Raw genomic sequence first — 19,910 nt, 5'->3', positions numbered from 1 at the left:
TGTGTAGACTAAAACACTCTCTAATCTGCCATCCTTATAGGGTTACCATACAGATCTTTGTTGCACATGGAACAGACATCACTTGACCTTGGATCTGCATATGCACCTAGAATAGGGTTAATCTCTTCCAGATTAGACTGAAATGAGCTGCGGTTCAAAGAAAGCTCTGTTTATTTCCTCTGCTATAACTGCTCCTCTGATATAAGCAAGAACATGATGCTCTTCATTTCTAAAGGGTGTATCCTGTGCTTTTCCTTGTCTTTCAGCGAACCTATGAACCAATTCCCAGTGCACTCTATGGGGCTGGCTTCTTGTTTTGTGTATTAACAAGATTAGGTGCATGATTTTACATCTGCAGTAGGTCCCTCCCATATCCCTGATCTCTGCATAACCTCACCTTAGCACTACAAACTACAATTCAGAAGGAAACGAATACAACATGAAGGTAGCACTCAGCTACTGTGCCCAATAAAGTTAGATTTCCCTTTCCTTTTACAGATTCTCAAGAGATGAAAGGGGGTGAGAGAACTTGTATCAGGCATGTTATTGTCACTGATGACTTTCCAAGTGTCAGAGTTTACTTGAAATGGTTTAAAAATAAAGTAAAATTGACAGGGTCATTTTACAATCTCAATATTGACACACACAAAAAAAGCATGAAAGAATACAAAGTTTTACTGACTGTAAATATGCACTCTATACGAGAAACATATTGAAAGGAATTCATGCACTAAAGGAACAGCTATCAAAGGGATCTCTAATAATATGATGCCATGGGAATCAGAGATTGACAACATGCCATCACTGGTATCAAAGAAGGTCAAATAGAATGGCACAATGGGAACTAGAGTAACAGCCGTGTTAGTCTGTATTCGCAAAAAGAAAAGGAGGACTTGTGGCACCTTAGAGACTAACCAATTTATTAGAGCATAAGCTTTCGTGAGCTACAGCTCACTTCCTCAGATGCATATCGTGGAAACTGCAGCAGGCTTTATATATACACAGAGAATATGAAACAATACCTATTCCCACCCCACTGTCCTGCTGGTAATAGCTTATCTAAAGTGATTTCCAGCACAAATCCAGGTTTTCTCACCCTCCACCCCCCCAAACAAATTTGTGGGGGGGGGTGGAGGGTGAGAAAACCTGGATTTGTGCTGGAAATCACTTTAGATAAGCTATTACCAGCAGGACAGTGGGGTGGGAATAGGTATTGTTTCATATTCTCTGTGTATATATAAAGCCTGCTGCAGTTTCCACGATATGCATCTGAGGAAGTGAGCTGTAGCTCACGAAAGCTTATGCTCTAATAAATTGGTTAGTCTCTAAGGTGCCACAAGTCCTCCTTTTCTTTTTACAATGGGAACTAGAGATTCTCTGCCAAGATGGCATCATGGATATCAAAGACAATCAAATAACATGATGCCATGAGTACCGGAGCTACAACGTGGCACCATGGGAATTGAGATGCTCTTACAACATGGTGCCATGGGTATCAAAAATGTTCTAATAACATGGGAGTTGGAGTTTCTCTGCCAACATGATTGTACTTTGAAAATACAATGAAAGTATCGTAAAGCAGGTCAGTGAATAGACAGCTGCCTTATGTCACCCGTGAATTAACTCTTCCCTGTCCTGGCATTATGTACATAAAGCTAATGTGAAATTTACATGAACAAACACAGCCTTATCGAGAGTCAAGCACCATGTTTTCAATCAAACATGACTATAAGCTTCTCTAATGAGTAAGAATCACTAATGCATTCAGGAAGGCAGCTTGCCCAGGCAAGCTTCTGGTGGATTAGTGTTTTCCTAAATCTTGTCTTCAATGACACAGTGAACGCTGAGGATCAAATATCCATGTGAAGAGAGCTTGTAAACGTTTTGTCCTAGCACAAAATTAAAGTCAAGTGCATTGTTGCTTTCTCTCTATTGTGACGTTCTATCTAGGCAAAGCCTGATTGATGTGGATCTTAATGCTATGCTATTAATGGCATGCACTACAGATTTAATGGGCTATCGTCATCCCTAATGTAACACCATTGACTGCAGGGGAGTTACACCAGGAATGAATTCAACAGCAGACTGCAACCGCCTGCTTCTCTTTTGCCTTTAGATATTTTCATTCGTTGATCTCAAAGCCCTTTATAAAGGTGGGTGTGAGGAGGTCTCCTCATCCCCACCCTGCCGATGGAGAAACAAGCTCAAAGAGGTGAAGTGATTTGCCCGAGGTCACGCAGTAAGCCAGCAGCAAAGCCTGATTAGAACTCAGGTTGCCTGAGTCAGGTCTGCGCTCTAACCACTTGACTGCCCTGCCAACCCCCCCCCCTTTACCAGGATGAGACTATGTGGTGCCTTTGGCAAAGGCTCATGGGCAAATTTCTAAAGCAAACGCATCAGGGTGTACAAAGAAACTAGGACAGAATATCTCAAGAAGTGGAATCTCTTGTTGTTCTTGAATCTTTCTCCTTCTTCTCTTCTTTGGTTCCTGCAGTCCTGTGAAAAGTGTCCATATCTGCCAGCCTCCTCAGACCCTTTCCTAATGCTTCACATCGGCCAACCTGACATTTTCCTGCTCAGTGGATGGAGGTGGCTTTTCATGGCATCCAATCATCAGCTGGTAAACCAGCACTCCAGCAACTGCCCCAAGGAAAGGGGCCATGACCGGGACCCACCACCAGTGCATGCCAATACTGAAAGACACAAGAAAATGAGAGATGAGGAATGAGTAGCGGGACATCAACCAGAATAACCCAAACCCTGGGCATCACAGAATATTTCCAATGATTTTCAATCAGACATAGGCTCCTAAGTGCCCGAGGCCCTTTTGAAAATGGGATGTAGGCACCTAAGTCATCTAGGTACTTTTGAAAATGTTCACCCCTGAGCTTGAATGACCCAGAGAACTGGGGCTGTCTCTGGCTTTGCTGTCACCCTATCAGATAGCCATGACTTCCTAAGAGTGAGCATGAATACAGCCTTTTAAGAGAGCGGTCAGTGCTGTCCCACCCACGTCAGGAGGGCGAGGACTTTCCCCCGCCCCTGTTATTTCCCCATCGCTTCCATTTGGCAATAGCCATGAAAGTCTCCAAACAAGCTTATGTTCAGGGAACAGCTGCCCTTCCCACGCTTGCTCCCAGGCCTACTGCTTGATAGCAACGCCAGGGCATAAGCTCTGATATCTGGAAAAGGCTCTACTTTGGCTGTTTCTCATTGCTCAGGAAATCTCCAGGGAGATTAATGCCTTTTAGGAATGTTAATGTGACCCAAAGGTGCCTCAAAATGCAGAGACTGCTTAGGTGTCCCTTTCTGACAGCCACTTCCAGAAGTGCTTGGGTGAGTTACTTTTTGGCCACCATTTGCCTTGATCCCATCAGATCTGGGTAACCCACGCTCCATGGAGAAAACACTTACGAGAACACTTCCATGCCCCAGCCAGCAATGGAGGTGAAAAGACGAGGCCCAAAGTCCCTGGCTGGGTTGACGGCATATCCAGAGTTGAAGCCCATGGACGTCCCGATAACCAGGACCACAAAGCCAACAGTGAAAGCCTCTAGGCCCCGGGGGATAGGGTTGTTGTAGGGATCCACAATAGCCAAGACGCAAACAATCAAGGATGCTGTGCCAATGAACTAGCAGGAAAAGGAGGGAGAGAGACGTGGTTGAGGTTTGATCAGTCTTTTAACAAAGTCACCTAGCTACTGGGTGGAATACTGCATGTTTAGAACTTATCCTCTGGAGTGACGAACAGGGATAGTGAAGGATGTGATCCCAGTAAGAGCAGGGAACACCAAAGGGAATACAAAGTGGGGAATTCTATGGCAAAGGGAACATGTCCAGAAAAGAACCCACCCTTAGCAATAGCCTCATGGAAACATCTAGAGCAGAGAACTTCTCTTTTTCAGTGAAGCAACTTAGGAGAAGAGAGCTGGATCTTTGAGTTCCCATGAGTCTAAGGACGCATTCTTAGCAGCGTCCGTGGGCGAGACTGCACCGCAAGGAGGACATTAAATAGGACTCTAACAGCCGCAGTGATACCAGCTCAGGCTAGGATCTCACAAGCTAAACAAGGCCAGTCAGGGTTGACACTTAGAAGGAGACCAAGGTACCACAGAGATCCATATTTATGATTCCCCCGTGTTACTATTCCTTCTGTAGGTATGCCCCAGCATGGTGTTTAGTGGCACTGTGTGTTGGAAGATGCCACTTTTCTGGAGAGAAATAAAACCAGGGTTCTGCCCCTTTGTGATCATTAAGGTCCTAGGGCACTTTTTACTAGAGTAGGGTCTTAGCCTTCGTGCCCCGGCCAAATTGTAGTTTGTTTCCATGTTGCAGGCTGCACTGTGGCCACCAATACCATTAAACCCTCCTGTATCCAGGCACACTCCTGCACTCTGATCCTCATGCTGAGCAGTGGATTACTGGGTCCCGACTGGTGAATATTACTGATCTAAATCCCAGGAAATGCAGCATTGTTCCTCTTGAAATTGAGTGAGAGGCCCAGGATTGTCCTGCAAGGTCTCTCACCAGCACCCCCAACTCTCTTACCTGGTCAAAGAATCCATTCACTACATCCAGATGCTCAGACGGGTACGTGGCAAAAATGCCAGCAGTGCCATTCTGTCCCACTACAAACAACTGGTTTTTGCCAAAAGCCCATATGGCATCTAGAATGGGAAACAGGGCTGGGTCAGTCATTCATCGCCTGATTGTTCAACAGCACACCAGAATCCAGGGCAGAGGGTGTTATTTGGGAAGCCTAATTAGTCTTCTGGACTTAAAACCTATGAATATTACAAGAGAATCACCATATTTGTCTATCATACGCATTCCTGCAATACAGCCAACTGCCGCTCAGCTGTGGGCTACCGTGGTCCCTATGACTTCCTCAACGCCCTGTGTAGACTGCACGGGCTCAGCGTATAGTATGAATAATCACGTCCCATAATTCAGTAACCCTTAACGTTGACCTCGGTCTTTCCTGTTCTCTGACCGTGACACTGGGTCATTTAGTCCCCTGAGGGCTGTAACAGGTTGGCCTCATTCCGGTGGTTGGGTTTGGTGCGAGGATAGCTGGGTGGATGGTGTTGGTGGCCTGTGATATACAGGAGGTGAGACTGGATGATCTGGGGTCCCTTCTGGCCTTAAACTCTATGACTGTTACAGCAGTGGGCAATGCTTTCACCTGAGCCCCTCTCGATTTAGAGATGATAGTGAGCCGGAGTCTCTGCACGGGTATGCATGTGCAAGTCCCATTGACTTGAAGGGAAATTAAGTATGTGTATCTGAGGCCAAAGTCTGGCTCAAGGTGTTGTCACTGATCTTTAATAAAATTGATTATTTAATTAACAATTGATTATTGAGAATGTTTTACTAATTTAAACAACAGCAACTAGGGGTATAAAACCACTCTTGCACAGCAGTTAGTAAGAGAGCCTAATAACCAACTGGTCCTGACTGTACCACACAAGAGGGGCTTGTCTGCAGGGCAGCACGTTGCGGTCTATGGGGATGTGAATTGTAGAGCACTCTATCGGGTCGCGCTCAAATCACCTCCTGTAGGCCCTGCTGGCGTGAGCTGAAAGGTACCTAGATTGCATTGATGCAGTCCCGTTTCAAACAGGAATACATTCACATGAACTAGGTGCCTTTTAGTTCATGCCAGCAAGGTCTACCTGGGGCAGTTAGAGGGCAACACGTTAGCACGCTCTACTATTCACACCCTTGTGGACCTCACCAGGCTGCCAGGTAGACAAGCCCTAACCAGCTCATTAAATCAGGAAAACTGGATCAAAAATGCTGATAGTTACTGATTGTTTGCACTTGGTTAGGTAATGGAGTTAACTGTTGCCTTGCTGTTAATCCTTATCTATTCTTTTCCTTGGCTGTGTAAAACAAGAGGAGTTAATTGTTATAGGCGGCATGTCACCCCAGGGGCTGCCAATCAGGAGACACAAAAACACGAGTCATGGGAGGGCTCTGAATAGAATTTCCTTGATGGGACAAAGCCAGCTGTCACAATGTTGTTGCTTGAGCACATATCGTTGTGCCCCAGGTGAAGACGTTACATGGGGCCCTGCGACTGATTTTGGGAGCTTTGAATGTGAGATCACCGTGGAAAAGCTCAGAGATACTAGGATGGCCATCAGCCCCACCACAGGAAAATGCTCCAATTTGGATAAGAAAGATATTTTTTACAGCATAAGAGAACAGAGTGAGAGGGATGGCATAAAAGCCGAGTGGTTTGTTCACTTACCGAAGTACAAGCCAAAGACGATGCCCGCTCCTAGGAAAGCACCGAGGGTTTGTGCCAGGATGTAAATAGGCAGCTTAATCCATGGCTCCCGGGCCATGAGGCACAGAGCAAAAGTTACAGCAGGGTTCAAGTGGCCACCTGGGAAAGAGTTTCTCGTTAGTGCATTCTGGGTGCAGGATCTGACTCCAGAATGCATGGAAAGGGACCAACACATTCAGAAAGACGCGCCCGTAAAAAGCATAGCTGCCGATGCACTCTGGGACTGTGCGTGTGACAATATCCTCCAGATCAAATTCACCCACCAGAACAGCAGCACGAGGCCCACACACACTCTAAGCCCCACTGAAACCCTTGAAGGAGGTGCAGCCGCTGAAAACCAGGCCAGATATGTGGCCCTGTTCAGTGGAAGATATGGGTTAATCCACATGCCCAGAGCTAGGCAATACCTGGTCTTTAGGGACCAGAGCTAGGCAATACCTGGTCTTTAGGGAAACACTCTGGCTAAAGCCCTTGAGGATGTATTGCAGGGAATGGGATTGGAGAAAGGTTTAGATGCTCTAATAGGCCTTTCTCCATCTCTAATTTCATGACCCAGTGAGGCTCTCAGCAAGAATGAGTTGCTCTCTCTAAATTTATCTATCTATGCCATTGACTTCCAACGGTGATAGTCGTGTCCACTCACATTGGTTCTCCTGTGCCAGAAGCTGGCATTCCACAACGGGGTGGGTGGACAGTTGCAAAGAGCAAGAACTATTGAGAAACAAATGACCAACAAAGGGTTCTATTCTCTCCTCAGTGTGGGTTCGCCGGTTGCATGCACACAGAGAGGAAACTATGTTATTAACTATGAATAGGGCCCTACCAAATTCAAGGCCACGAAAAATGCATCACGGACCATGAAATCTGGTCTTTTGTGTGCTTTTACCCTATACTATACAGATTTAAAGGGGGAGACCAGCGTTTCTCAGATTGAGGGTCCTGCCCAAAAGGGAGTTGCGGGGGGGTCACAAGGTTATTTTAGGGGGGTTGCAGTATTGCCATCCTTACTTCTGGGCTGCCTTCAAAGCAGGGTGACTGGAGAGCGGTGGCTGTTGGCCGGGAGCCCAGCTCTGAAGGCAGTGACCCGCCAGCAGAAGTGCAGAAGTAAGGGTGGCGATATCAAACCATACCACCATTACTTCTGCGCTGCTGCCTTCCGAGTTGGGCGGCCGGAGAGCGGTGGCTGCTGGCCGAGGGCCCAGCTCTGCAAGCAGCAGCGCAGTAGTAAAGGTGGCAACACCATACCAGGCCATCCTTACTTCTGCGCTGCTGCTGGCAACAGCGCTGCCTTCAGAGCTGGGCTCCCGGCCAGCAGCAGCCGCTCTCCAGCCGCCCAGCTCTGAAGGCAGGGCCACCACCTGCAGCAGCGCAGAAGTAAGGGGAGCAGTATCGCAACCCCTCCTACAATAACCTTGCAATTCCTCCACAGCTCCTTTTTGGGTCATGACCCCTACAATTACAACACCGTGAAATTTCAGATTTAAATAGCTGAAATCATGAAATTTATGATTTTCAAAATCCTATGCCCATGAAATTGACTAAAATAGACCGTGAATATGGTAGGGCCCTAACTATGAAGCAATGCTCTTTGACCTTTGAATCTCCAACTGCGAATGGCCAGGAGCTTAGAGCAAGAGGGAGCCCTAGGTTTGCAGCAAAGCCGTGAAATGGAAGCCACGTACCTGACACTTGCCCCGCTATCAGAATTCCAAGTGTAACAGCAAAGCCGAAGGCCAAGTTCACAGTCAAGAAGCCCCCGTGGGTTCCTCTACTGAGCACGACCTGAGCGACTGAGCCACAGCCAAACAACTGAAAGAAGAAAAGAACTGATTAAAACTGGCCCAGTGGGTTTTCCTTCAGGAGCAAGAAACTGGCCAACGACTCCTGAGTGCTTTCCACTTGAGTTCTCCAACCCAAGTCCATGACCAACTCCACTATCCGCACTTGTGCTGCAGTACAAAATGGGAAAGGCTGCAAGGAAACTTGCTGGCTTGGGTGGAAAATGCCAGGGAGGAGGGTCATGAATTTGCCAGGGACTTGACCACCCCCATGTTCTGAAGCCTACAAAATATTCTCCCTTCTGGTCTTCAAGATCCTCCAAGGGCTTACCAGTCAGGGGGAAGGCATAGCTCAGTGGTTTAAGCATTAGCCTGCTAAACCCAGGGTTGTGAGTTCAATCCTTGAGGGGGCCATTTAGGGATCTGGGCCAAAAATTGGGGATTGGTCCTGCTTTGAGTAAGGGATGGGATTAGATTAGATGACCTCCTGAGGTCCCTTCCAACCCTGATATTCTATGATTCCAAACACCTCTAGCCAATTCCCTGGTCTCTTAAAACACCAGACTCTTTTGTTTCTCCACAGTGGCTGGTACATCCTTCCTCACAGCTGCTTCCACCAACTCCTTTTCCTGATTATCAGCACCTAGCTGATTCCTTAGCCCTTTCCAAAGCCTCCCACTCCAAGACCCATCTCTCCGCTTGGCCTCCTACTTATCCAAACTCTCCCTTTAATAAAACCATCAAAATCTTCCCCCAGAGACCTCCAACTTTCAACCATTCTGCCCTGCATCTCTCTTTTCTCCCTCGCCTACCACACCTAGGGACACTATATGATGCATTTAAACCTACTGTCCTTCTTTATATGGAACTGAAATCATTGGAAGTTTGGGGTCTGGACTGCAAACGGGATCAGTTCATAGTTTGCTGGCATTTGCAAAGATGACTATACATGGCTGGAAAACATTGTAAGGACAATACTCTTGATATAAGGAGGTCCCAGCAGCAGGGCAGCTGTCAGCAAGGCAAAGCTTGGATGGTATAAGAGCACTGTCTGCCATCAGCTGGTGCTAGGATTTATACAGCAGCTCAAACACTAGATTACAGCCGCAAACCTGCTTAGGGGGCTTCATGCTACACAGAATACAAACCTGCCTCAGGCAACCACAGACATTAAACGCTTCAGTCCAGGCACCTCGTAAATTACACCTTGTCTCTGGCATTGTGAGAGGCAGTTTGCCTCACCTCTTCCTTCTGAGGGCTGGGGACTGGAAAGTATTTGCTGCAGGGGCGGTTATTGGCAAAGGGTGATAAGCGCTGTTTGCTTGCAGTGAAGGGAGGAAGCGAGCTGCAGCCCAAGGATGTTTGCTCAGGACAATCCCGCATTTCCGGCCCATGTGCAAGAGCTAAACGGCTCTCTCAGCTCTCTTGTCCTCTTTGTCCCACTCCACTTCGCTAGCAATCCAGCCCATTTCAGACTAGCACTGGTGTCTGAATCAGAGCAAGTGGGGGCCCCTCCCCACCTCTTCCACCTGCAGTCCCCCCACCCAGCACTCCTGCTGGGGAGCGGGCTTGGGGAGTGGCGGGCTTCCCCCACTCCCCGGCAGGAGCACCAGATGGACGGCTGAGTGGGTCAGCGCGCGGGGATGCCCATCTTTCCAGGGCCCTCCAATTGGCTGGGACCCCTGGGCACGGGCCCCCGTTGGCCTAGTGGCTAATCCACCACTGAGAAAATCTGGCCCTAGGAGCACAGAAGAGAGGCAGGCAGGCTGGCATTTAGGGCCAAATTCTGCTTTTGATGTGCATGTCTACATTTTTATTGGGCCCCAGCAAACCAAGCCAAATCTTGATCCCAGTGGCTTCCACAAGACACACTCACACCATACACACACACACACACCTTTCTATCAGTTGCATTTGGCCCTAGGAATCAGTTCAAATTGCATTCACCATGGCTGCTCCAGCAAATGATTTGTTGCCACACAGTTTACTATGGGTATGGCTACACAGCCGCTAGACACTCGGGCTCGTTGTCTAGATGTCTGGGCTCGGGCTGGAGTCTGAGCTCTGAGACCCTGCAGAGTGGGATCGTCCCACAGGATAAGTCCCACGGTTTGTTTTTGTTTTTTGTTTTTTGTTTTGGGGGGGGGGGGGGCGGGGGGGGACTGTAACCATATTCCAGCCACCAAAACTGTGGGATCAGATCATTGGCTGGTGTAAATCAGAGGAGCTCCTTGTGGCCAATGGCCAGGTGAGGTCTGACCCCCAAATATCCCATAGTGTGGTTCTTCTAGGCACACTATTGGTCATAACACAGAGAGGTACCAAGCAATGAAGTAATTTAGAGAGAGAATAAATCACTATTGCCGGCATTCTGATAATTATTTTGTGTGTGTGTCTGTATATATACACACAGAGAGATGGCCATTATTATCACTATGTATGTGCCAATACGTATACACACAGTCAAATTCTGCTCCTAAACCCCCATAGTCGATCCTCTTATGTTCAGGTTCTTATACTAAACTCATCAGGATGGCACTGACTTGGAAACTGACATCAACAGGGCATGTGCCAGCACACATATTGTAATTGTGATCTTCCAAGCTGATCAGAGGACAGAAGTTTGCCTGTGTCTTACACTACCTCCTCTGGCAGATTTCAGTGTCACCTACATTTCCCAACCCCTGAAAGTTCTTTTCTCACAATCCTCCTTTGCACAAGACATGACGCTAAACAACACCTGAACATTGTGCAGCATTGCCAGTTCTCATGCTTTTATTGCACATCTCCCAATATTTGGTGCTTTTCTTGAGTCTCCGACTCCTGGAGTCATGTGATTATATGTGAATCTCAGCTGTTTTTTAAAGTAAGTTTCTAGCCCTCCTGGTTGCAGAGAAAAGTGTGAAAATATGAGCCAAGTGAAACCTAAAGGCTCAGAAAGCAGAAGGCCAATCGAAAGAACTCAGCATGTATCATTTTCAAAAAATCTCTCATGATTCTAATCCTGCTTTATGATTTCTGAACACCTGGGATTTTATTCTTAATGAGACAGAGAGTAAAATGCAAAACGTAAATGAACTTAAATGTCTCGATTTTCACCCTGGCCAGGCTAAACGGCTTTCCATGGGCCATTTAAATGATGCCCTAGTTGTTTTGTAATAGATCCACATTGACTAGGTTCTAAATGCAATTCACTAGGGCCATGGTGAGATGTTTTCCATAGGAACCTGCTGCTAGGGATGAGGTGTGTGAAATATGGAGAAGTTGAACCCCTGCTCTGTTGACTTTAACTAGCTATTCAAGCTCCAGCATTTTCGTGTTACCAATAAAATGTCACACACGCCATAGAAATAAAAAGCTATAATATCAAGGTTTGCATCACGCACTCTCGCATGATCTGCTATTGTATTTCATGTCCCTTATACTCTGCTGGACGATTTAAATGATTATTTTATTAGTATTAATAAAATGTACTAAACCACTTCACTGTGAAGTATTAACATTACTCCCACGTGTATTTATTAAGTTAAATCTATGCATTTGAAAGATCAGGCATCAGCTGAAGTATTGTGTCCAATTCTCGGCACCGCACCTTCGGAAAGTCGTGGACAAATTGGAGAGTATCCAGAGGAGAGCAACAAAAAACAGTCAAAAGTTTAGAAAACCTGGTCTATCAGGAAAGGTTAAAACAACTGGGCATGTTTAGTCTTGAGAAAATATGGGGGGGACCTGATAGTCTTCAAATTTATTAAGGGCAGTTATAAAGAGAAGAGTGATCAATCGTTCTCTGTGTCCACTGAAGGTAGGACAAGAAGTAATGGGCTTAATCTGCAGCAAGGAAGAGTTAGGTTGGATATTAGGAAAAACCTGATAATAGAATATCAGGGTTGGAAGGGACCTCAGGAGGTCATCTAGTCCAATCCCCTGCTCAAAGCAGGACCAATCCCCAATTTTTGCCCTAGATCCCTAAATGGCCCCCTCAAGGATTGAACTCACATCCCTGGGTTTAGGAGGCTAATGCGCAAACCACTGAGCTATCCCTGTTTATAAGAACAGATTGGACAAACACCTGCCAGTGTCAGGGATGAACTAGGTTTACTTTGTCCTGCCACAGCGCAGGGGGCTGGACTTGTAGAAGGTCCCTTCCAGCCCAACATTTCTATGATTCTATATCCGTGTCTATCTAGGCATGGAGGGACTGATTCCACACCTGCTGAAGTCAATGGGAATCTCTCTGCACTGATTTCAAAGGGCTTTGGATTAGACCCGGATAGGGCACTCATCAGGGTCCCATCTGAGCACCAAAGGCAGGGTAATGCAGCAGATGTACCCCTAAGGGGATCCAAAGCAGCAGCTGCCCAGAGATTCGGCTCAAATACTGCCCAGTCCTACAGAGTACTGTCCACACCAGTGCAGGTCGGTGTAACTTGCATCGCTAGTGGTGGTGGCTTTTTCACACCCCTGAGCAACATACTTTATATGAACATACGTGGTAATGTAGACCTGCCCTGAGATAAAAAAAAACCCACACCTTTCTTAGCAGAGAAGACAAGTCCTGAGATTGGAAAGGTCCAGAGCTGACTAAGGAAGGTAGTACAAGACTTTGGCAGGAAACAGAAATGGGTAAACAATACTTGAGAGATTACATAAGCTATGGGTTTATAAACAGCTCTGGAGAAGAGTGACTCTGTTTGCACACTCAAGAAGGGATAGTCACCGGCATTCTTCTACACAACAGCTCTCTGAATAACTTTTTGTTGCCTAGTGGCTGCTCTTTGCACCTTCAAAGGAGCTACACAAAAGACCTGAATGTATTTGCTCTTAAATTTACATGGCCCTGATCCCTGGATTAATCTGGGAATGCTTTGTAACATTGGCACAACCTGACCCAGCAGGAATGTTATCGTCTGAGTAACAACTTTTCTCTTCTGCAGGCAAATAGAACAGGGATTAGGCAATGAACCTTGTGTAAATCTAGCCTAATTTCACCAATGAATCGGAAGGAGATTCAGATCGGGTTGCAGCCTGAATAAGGCTGTTGAAAACCCTTGAGCTTTGATAACAGTTTGAATGAGGAAGATATTAAGCAGCTCCCTGCAGCACTTGAGAGTTAAACTCCTACTCACAATGAGAGTTAAAGCTGGAGCCCAAATAAGGGACTCTCCCTCCAAATGGGTGAGGCTGGGTGGGTCTGGGGCCCTCATCCTGCAGCTGGCTCCAACGCCCTGTTCACCCTCTTCTTTTGCAAAGCCGCAGTTTGATCGAAAGTCCACTGAAGTCAAACCAAAGCCTCCCTGTGAGTCAGAGGGGTGGTTCTGGTGCAGCTGGGGGCAGAATCTGGCTCCTCAGAGTTTTGGGAGTGGACAAGGGAGAGTCAGTAACAAGAAGGTTTGTAATGGATCTTTCCGCATAAGAGTTGGAATTCACCCCCTGTGCAGAGGCGCAGCCCAAGGCTTATGCACCACTTAAGAACTCAAGAGATAAGAGGGCTTAAGTGGTACACGGATCTTGCACAGGGAAGAGTCTGTTAAGACAGAATGTATCGGCTCCTTTTTTCCCACTAAAGCAAGTTCAGCCATTCCCCACTGATTTGTGGTAGAAAGGCGAATGCACAGGACAAGGGGTCAGGAGCTGGAGTGCCATTTCTACCTCTGCCACAGACTTCCTGTGATGTCTTGGTCAAGTCATTTAAGGCCTTATCCTGCAGGAAGGAAGGAAGACACTGAATACTGTGGGCACAGGATCAGGCTGTTAATTTGTGCCTCATTTCTCCCATCTGTAAAATGGGGAAATCACACTCCACTACTTCACTGGGGTGGGGGTGGCCTGGTTAGTGCTTGTGAAATGCTTTGAGAGCCTCAAATGGAAGGCACTAGAAGGAAGGTGGTGTTATTGCCATTTCATTAAATGACTTCCTTGTCCACAAGACATGCCCACTACAACCAGTTTTTCGGCACTGTGCTATTATGACCTGCATGTGACATTTTTGCTGGTGCTCAAAGTTGATTGAATTTACACTTAAGTTTTTAAAACTCTAGCAAAATATTAACATAATGCAAGGGCCATGCTTAGCAAGACTGAAAGCAAACCAGACTTTCCAAGTCTTATATAAAGCAAATATGGTGTAGCAAACTGCCTAGTATGTTTGAGTACTGCTGCCCTCTACTGGATGGAATCAGAACAACTTAACTATGTTTCATAGGCCCTATACTGCTAATAACTGAAGAAGATTCTCCTTTACTTTTATTCCTACAATTACACTATGAAATTTAGGTTTCCATGGCATATGGCATAGTTACAACCATGAAGTTCCAATTTGTAACAGTAAAGGCCTTCATCAGACCAGTCCTGTTTGAAGAATGACCAAGGGCGTTAGATTCAGAACTGCTCTTTGTTCCTTCCTTGTGTCTAAACAACAGTGAAAACCAGCTAATCCACCAGCCAAAGTCCGTCAGAGAGCCAAATTATTATACCGGCCAGATATGAAGGATACAGAGTCTGACCTTTTCGCTAGCTCCAGTATTTAAAACAAAGTAGGTCTGTAGCAATGTAACAGTTGCAACCCTTTTATTTTAAGCAGGGTGCAAAAAGCTGGGCTGATGGAATTTTTTTTTTAATTGGCTGCTACAGTAATAATACAAACAACAGACCACGTGTGAAATTCGTTTGATATTTGCATTGCTTAGCTATTGCCAGTAGGTGGCAGTAGGTGGCATGTTGGAGCAGGCAAGAAGGTACAGCCTCAAGGAAGTGAGTTTACAGGAAAAAAAGATTTCCTTGGCTTCTTTTGCTGCACGATTTCCCTGATTATATATGAAGAAGGAACATTTTTTCACACGCTCCCCTAACAGTGTTTTTGTACCATGCACAAAGACATTTGTTGCAGGGTAAGTTGCCTCTCTTAGCGCTGTGATCTCTGTGCCAGCAAAAGGCGAGAGACCTGTTGGGAAGAAACTGGGCTCACGCCCATTGCCTTTGGGTGTCACAAATCTTCCCATTACAAAGCGCAGGTCTAATGTTAAGTGCACAGACCTACTCCTGTTGAAGTCAATGGAAGTTTGACCTCAGTGAGAGCAGGAGCAAACCTTAAGCCTACCCTCCCTATTAACCTTAATGTATCCTAAACCTGGAGAGATGGGGACAAATCCAGCCAACTCTGAGCCTGATCCTACATCCCTTGCAGAGCCAAAACCTCCACCGATGTTAATGGGTGCAAACAGAAGCTAGGATTGGGCTCTGTGCGAGCTTAAAAATGACCCTATCAAAATAAACATATTTCACTTACACATGATAACATGCACCACTCCACATACCAGGCGAGTGAGAGTCAGCCTTCTGGGACTCCCATGAGGGCAGCGTAGCTAGCCAGGGTGTGCTCCCACCAGACAGTATTGTTCCTCCGTGGAGACTGCCAGACTCAGAAACAGGGTCTGAGTGATGGGGATGGGAAGGACCAGAGGCAGATACATGTGATCCATTCCTATCCCAGGATTAACCAACCCTACCTGCTACCAGGCTTACATGGAAAGGAAAACATGGGCTAATGTTCTCAGAGACTCTGACTTCGAGCCCTTTTTGTTCCAGTCAGACCCCAGAACAAGGGATGATCTGGGATTGAGAGCAAACTGAAAAAAGCAAGAAGGAAATCATCAGCCTTTCGAAATGGCCCTTTCCTGCCTCTTCTCTGACAGCCAGAGATCCCACTGCATTAAATACAGTCTCTAAATACACTTAACAACGTGAGGGGAGACTGAGGCAGTAAACAGCTTGGGGTGTGGAGTGGAGCAGCCTCCCTGCACTGAATCTCTCTGAAGGTGCTCCTGGCTCCTAACCCCAGATTGCAATGCAATCCATGACGTGTGTGACGCCCAGCCCCACCCCCCACCGGGTCTTCAGCAGATGTATTTCCAAGAGGAGTTATAAGAAAAAGTTTTTGTCATTTCTACAAACTCTGTAAGCATGAGTTCAGAGTCTGCAAGCCTGACTCTAAATCCTGCCTTTTCTTTGCTAACCCTTTCTGAAAGCTCTGTCCAAAGCACTGGCCCATGAATGCCTTGCCTCCTCTGCTCATTAGGGCTAGTAAAACACAACAGGTGATGTGCCTCGGGTTGTTCCCATTGCCACTTTCACCAGCTTTTGCCTAAAGCCCCTAGAAGAACACGTGGATTTTCCTGGAGTTGTACAGGAGGGGCCTGATCCAAATCCAAGACCCCCCGCCTCCCAAATGCCAGGGGATTTTGGATCAGGCTCTGAGCAGCTGGAATTAGCTTGATTTTCTTTCCCTGCCAAATAGCACATGCGATTCAGAGACAAAAACTGCACAAGCGTTCAGTCAGCTCCTGCCCATCCTTATTCTGGACGGGATGATTTAATTGGGGATCAGTCCTGCTTTGAGCAGGGGGTTGGACTAGATGACCTCCTGAGGTCCCTCTTCCAACCCTGATATTCTATGATTCTATGATTCCAAATAACCCTTTCAAAGCAAAGCATGGCCACTTGGTTGAAAGTAGCTCTTGCGAAAGCTGGTCTTTCCTCAGATAAAAAAAAATTATGCTATGGGAAACATAGCGTCCCCATGAGAGATGGTGACATTTTACTGTTTCTCTTGAGCAGCGAGATATACAGAAGATACATCAGGCTCTCTGCCCCCCGTTGCTTTTTAAAACACAAAAGGCTGTGTCTTTCCATTTACGGGAGGTGGCTGGAGCTCCATAGTGCTTTTCAAAGTTGCCACCACCCTTCGCTAGCCCAGCTGCTGAATAATTTCCAAAACCATTCAGATCTCAACTGGTGTAAACCCACAGTAGCTCAGCTGAAGTTGATGGAATTGCTGGGGATTTACACCTTGGTAAATGAGATTAGAATCTGATCACCTATCGTCAAAGTGATGCACAAACATTAACTGGCCAGTACTGGAATATCAGCAAATTAGACAAATTACACCTGTCCGCAGTGTCATCTATAGACCTACCTACCATGTGCGGAAGGGCCAACATTTTCAAAGTTGGATGCCCAGAGCAAGACACCTATATCCATAATGAATCACTTAAACCCTTGTCCTGATTTTCAGAGATGCTGAGTATTAGCGACTACTATTGAATTAGGCCTTAGAAATTAGATCTACCTAGCTACGTGGTTCAGGGCTGTGAAAAATTTCTCACCTTAAGCACAGTAGGTAAGTTGACTTAACCCTGCAGTTGCAACTAGGTCGATGGAAGAATTATTCTGCCAACCTAGGTACTGCCCCTCAGACAGGTGAATTAACCACATCACGCCATTGTGGAAGGAGCAGCTACACTATGGAGGCATAGCTGGAGCACTGTAGCCAGAGCACTGTAACCATGCCGCTGTGGTGTAGACATACCCTTAGATTGCAGTGGTGGAGCTCAGCTCTCATCCCTGTATCAGGTCACTTATTGATTTAAATGCCCAGATATAGACACAGGTTCCCAACTTTAGGCACTCAGGTTTGAACCCTTTCACCAAGCCGCCTATTGTCTTTGGGGTCTAAGCACTGAATCTTTTGTGTCTATTTACCATTGAAACATATGATGGGGGACAGACAGCTCCCCGATCCTAGACATGTGGCAAGCAGAGGTAGGCATTCAGCCAGCCTGTAAGACTGGGTTAGTATTTTGCAGTGAGCCTCAAAACAGCCCTGCTATTCCCCTCTCACTTGATCCCAGGACAGGCTGTTGAGAACTGTTATTAACACTTTCAACACCAGCACATGTTTAAAATGATGCTTTAAGAAAAACAATCCAAGAAGAGGAACTTTCCCCTTCATGCATCTTCTCCCCTTTAGATGGTTCTTTAAAGGTTCTTTGAAGTTCAGACAGTTTCAGGGTCAGAGAAATACATAGAGGTGTGAGAGCAATTTCCTTCCAGGAGACCTTGCTGTTTACACATGTGCCTCCTTATTGGATCTACTCTGCTGCTCATACATACCAAAGGTGAAATCTTTCAATACTTCAAAAGATTCATACATCACATCGAATTAGAAGCGACTCTAAAACTGATTGGTTACCAACTTTCATACGTTATTTCACACAGAACATCAGGGTTTTACTACTCTAGACCCCAAGAGTCCTCTCTGGTCAGTTTCATCACTGGTGTAAATTCCAGGGATGAATGTGGTTCCTTTGTCATATCACTTTAGCTTTGCATCCAAATTACTGCAATTAAACAGTACCCAGCAATCTTAGCCAGGTTCGTGAAATATTAACCTGGTCCTGAATAAGCCATGTACAATGTAGTATGTTAACGTTTTATTGCAACTATGCCTTAATAAAAAGGTTTCCAAAAAACCACAGCTGTATCCTAAGTAGTAAAAGGCAGACTTACCACCAGAATCAGGGTCCCCAGGCACTCAGCCAGTGCTTGCCTCATTAGTTTGTTTCTGATCCTCAGCATCTCTCCAATTCTAGCAAGAACTTCCTTTTGCCTCCCCATGGTGGCTGAGATTTCCTTCTAGCCCTGCTTTGGCTCAGAGGTGGCTGGCTGGCTTTCAGCTCTTCAGCCTGGTGTGTGTAACTTTGATCCTTGCAGCCTTGTGTTTGCTTATAAATAAGTTGAGATATCCCTGAAACACCGCCCCTAAGTAACCCCACCCCTCCCACCCTCTCTTTCACTGCACCTTTTTGTTCTCAGCATGGGACTGAGGGGGTGGTTTGCTTGGGTTTTTTTTATTATTATTATTACTCATATAGGCAGGCTGCAGATATACGAGTGTCAGGAGCTCTGTAAGGAGACTGAAGGGGGGGGAGAACAGTGCAGAGACCTCCACATCCTGATTGCATTATTTCCGTGCCCTTCTAACAGCACATACAGCTGAATCTGCCCCACTCTCAATTCAGATGAGCCAAGAAGTCCCGCCTATACAAACACCGCAGCTGAACTTGCATGTGCAGAGTCAACTCTTGACAATACCATGAATTCTGATTTCCCCCCATACCAGAGCTGACTGTAGGTTGTCAGCTTCTTGGTGACTTACACTCCTATGCAGTATGGGGGACTGCTAGTCGCTCTGGCAATAAAATAATGGGAAACGCGGCCTTGATTCTCCACTCCCTTATTCCACTTTTAGGCCAGTGATCTCAGTACCTCACACCAGCATCAAACTGATGTCATGGAGTGAGAACTGGGTCCAGAAACGGTCCTAACTCGAAACTCTAGCTGTAAACTCCAGATCTGGATGCAGAGCCAAACTTGTTGCATGTCTAAATAACGTACACATCTCCCCAAGGCTGAGGGACTGCGCCGTGTACCCTGCATTCATTTCAGCACGACCCGTCTTAGGAAAGCAAAGAGAAGCCAGGAAAGATTCCTGATCCAGAGCAGAGCTGTTATCATGAGCCACCCATAGGTGGCGCTGCACCATGAAATCAGAAAACTGTCTGTCAGAAAGTGGTCCTGCTCCGTGCAGGGTTGTATAGTGGGTTTACACCAGCACTATTCTGGCATGTTTCATCGAATCTGTCTCAAATTAATCATCATTCCCCATTTTTATTTAATCTCAGCCACCTCTTTATGTAATCCTGGGCAGCGTTTTAGAGACAGCATGGATGAAAGATTTGTTAGGCCAGCTGCTATTATTTATGCCTCATTCCTTTTAGGTAAGTAGTAAAAATTCCAACTTAGGGCCCCAATCGTAATCCATACACATGGATCCCTGCCTTCACTGAGGCTCCGAGCCAGAGCTGAATAGCAGGATCAGGGCCTGAGAAATGGAATTTGCCAATTTTGCTACCCCCTCCACACACACACACCCTGCATAAAGCCACACCCGGCACAAAGAGTTCTCGGCATTTCTTATTTAACCATTGACTTTTCCTCCG

General features: G+C 46.3%; 1 protein-coding gene across 1 annotated transcript; it reads right to left on the bottom strand.

The window, feature by feature from the left end:
• Positions 1–1,362: 1,362 nt before the first annotated feature.
• AQP3 (aquaporin 3 (Gill blood group)) lies at positions 1,363–18,597 on the bottom strand. Its single transcript, XM_073343408.2, has 6 exons — positions 18,418–18,597; positions 7,978–8,104; positions 6,257–6,394; positions 4,549–4,667; positions 3,415–3,632; positions 1,363–2,693 (listed from the first exon to the last, which is right to left on the bottom strand). The coding sequence occupies exons 1-6, from the start codon at positions 18,523–18,525 to the stop codon at positions 2,540–2,542; spliced, it is 864 nt and encodes a 287-aa protein (XP_073199509.1). The 5' UTR covers positions 18,526–18,597; the 3' UTR covers positions 1,363–2,539.
• Positions 18,598–19,910: the final 1,313 nt, after the last annotated feature.

Source organism: Lepidochelys kempii, chromosome 5 (genome assembly GCF_965140285.1).
Source record: "Lepidochelys kempii isolate rLepKem1 chromosome 5, rLepKem1.hap1, whole genome shotgun sequence".
NCBI classification, from domain to species: domain Eukaryota; kingdom Metazoa; phylum Chordata; order Testudines; family Cheloniidae; genus Lepidochelys; species Lepidochelys kempii.
Note: the sequence above shows the minus strand (reverse complement) of the source record. Positions and strands in the feature narration are given on the sequence as shown.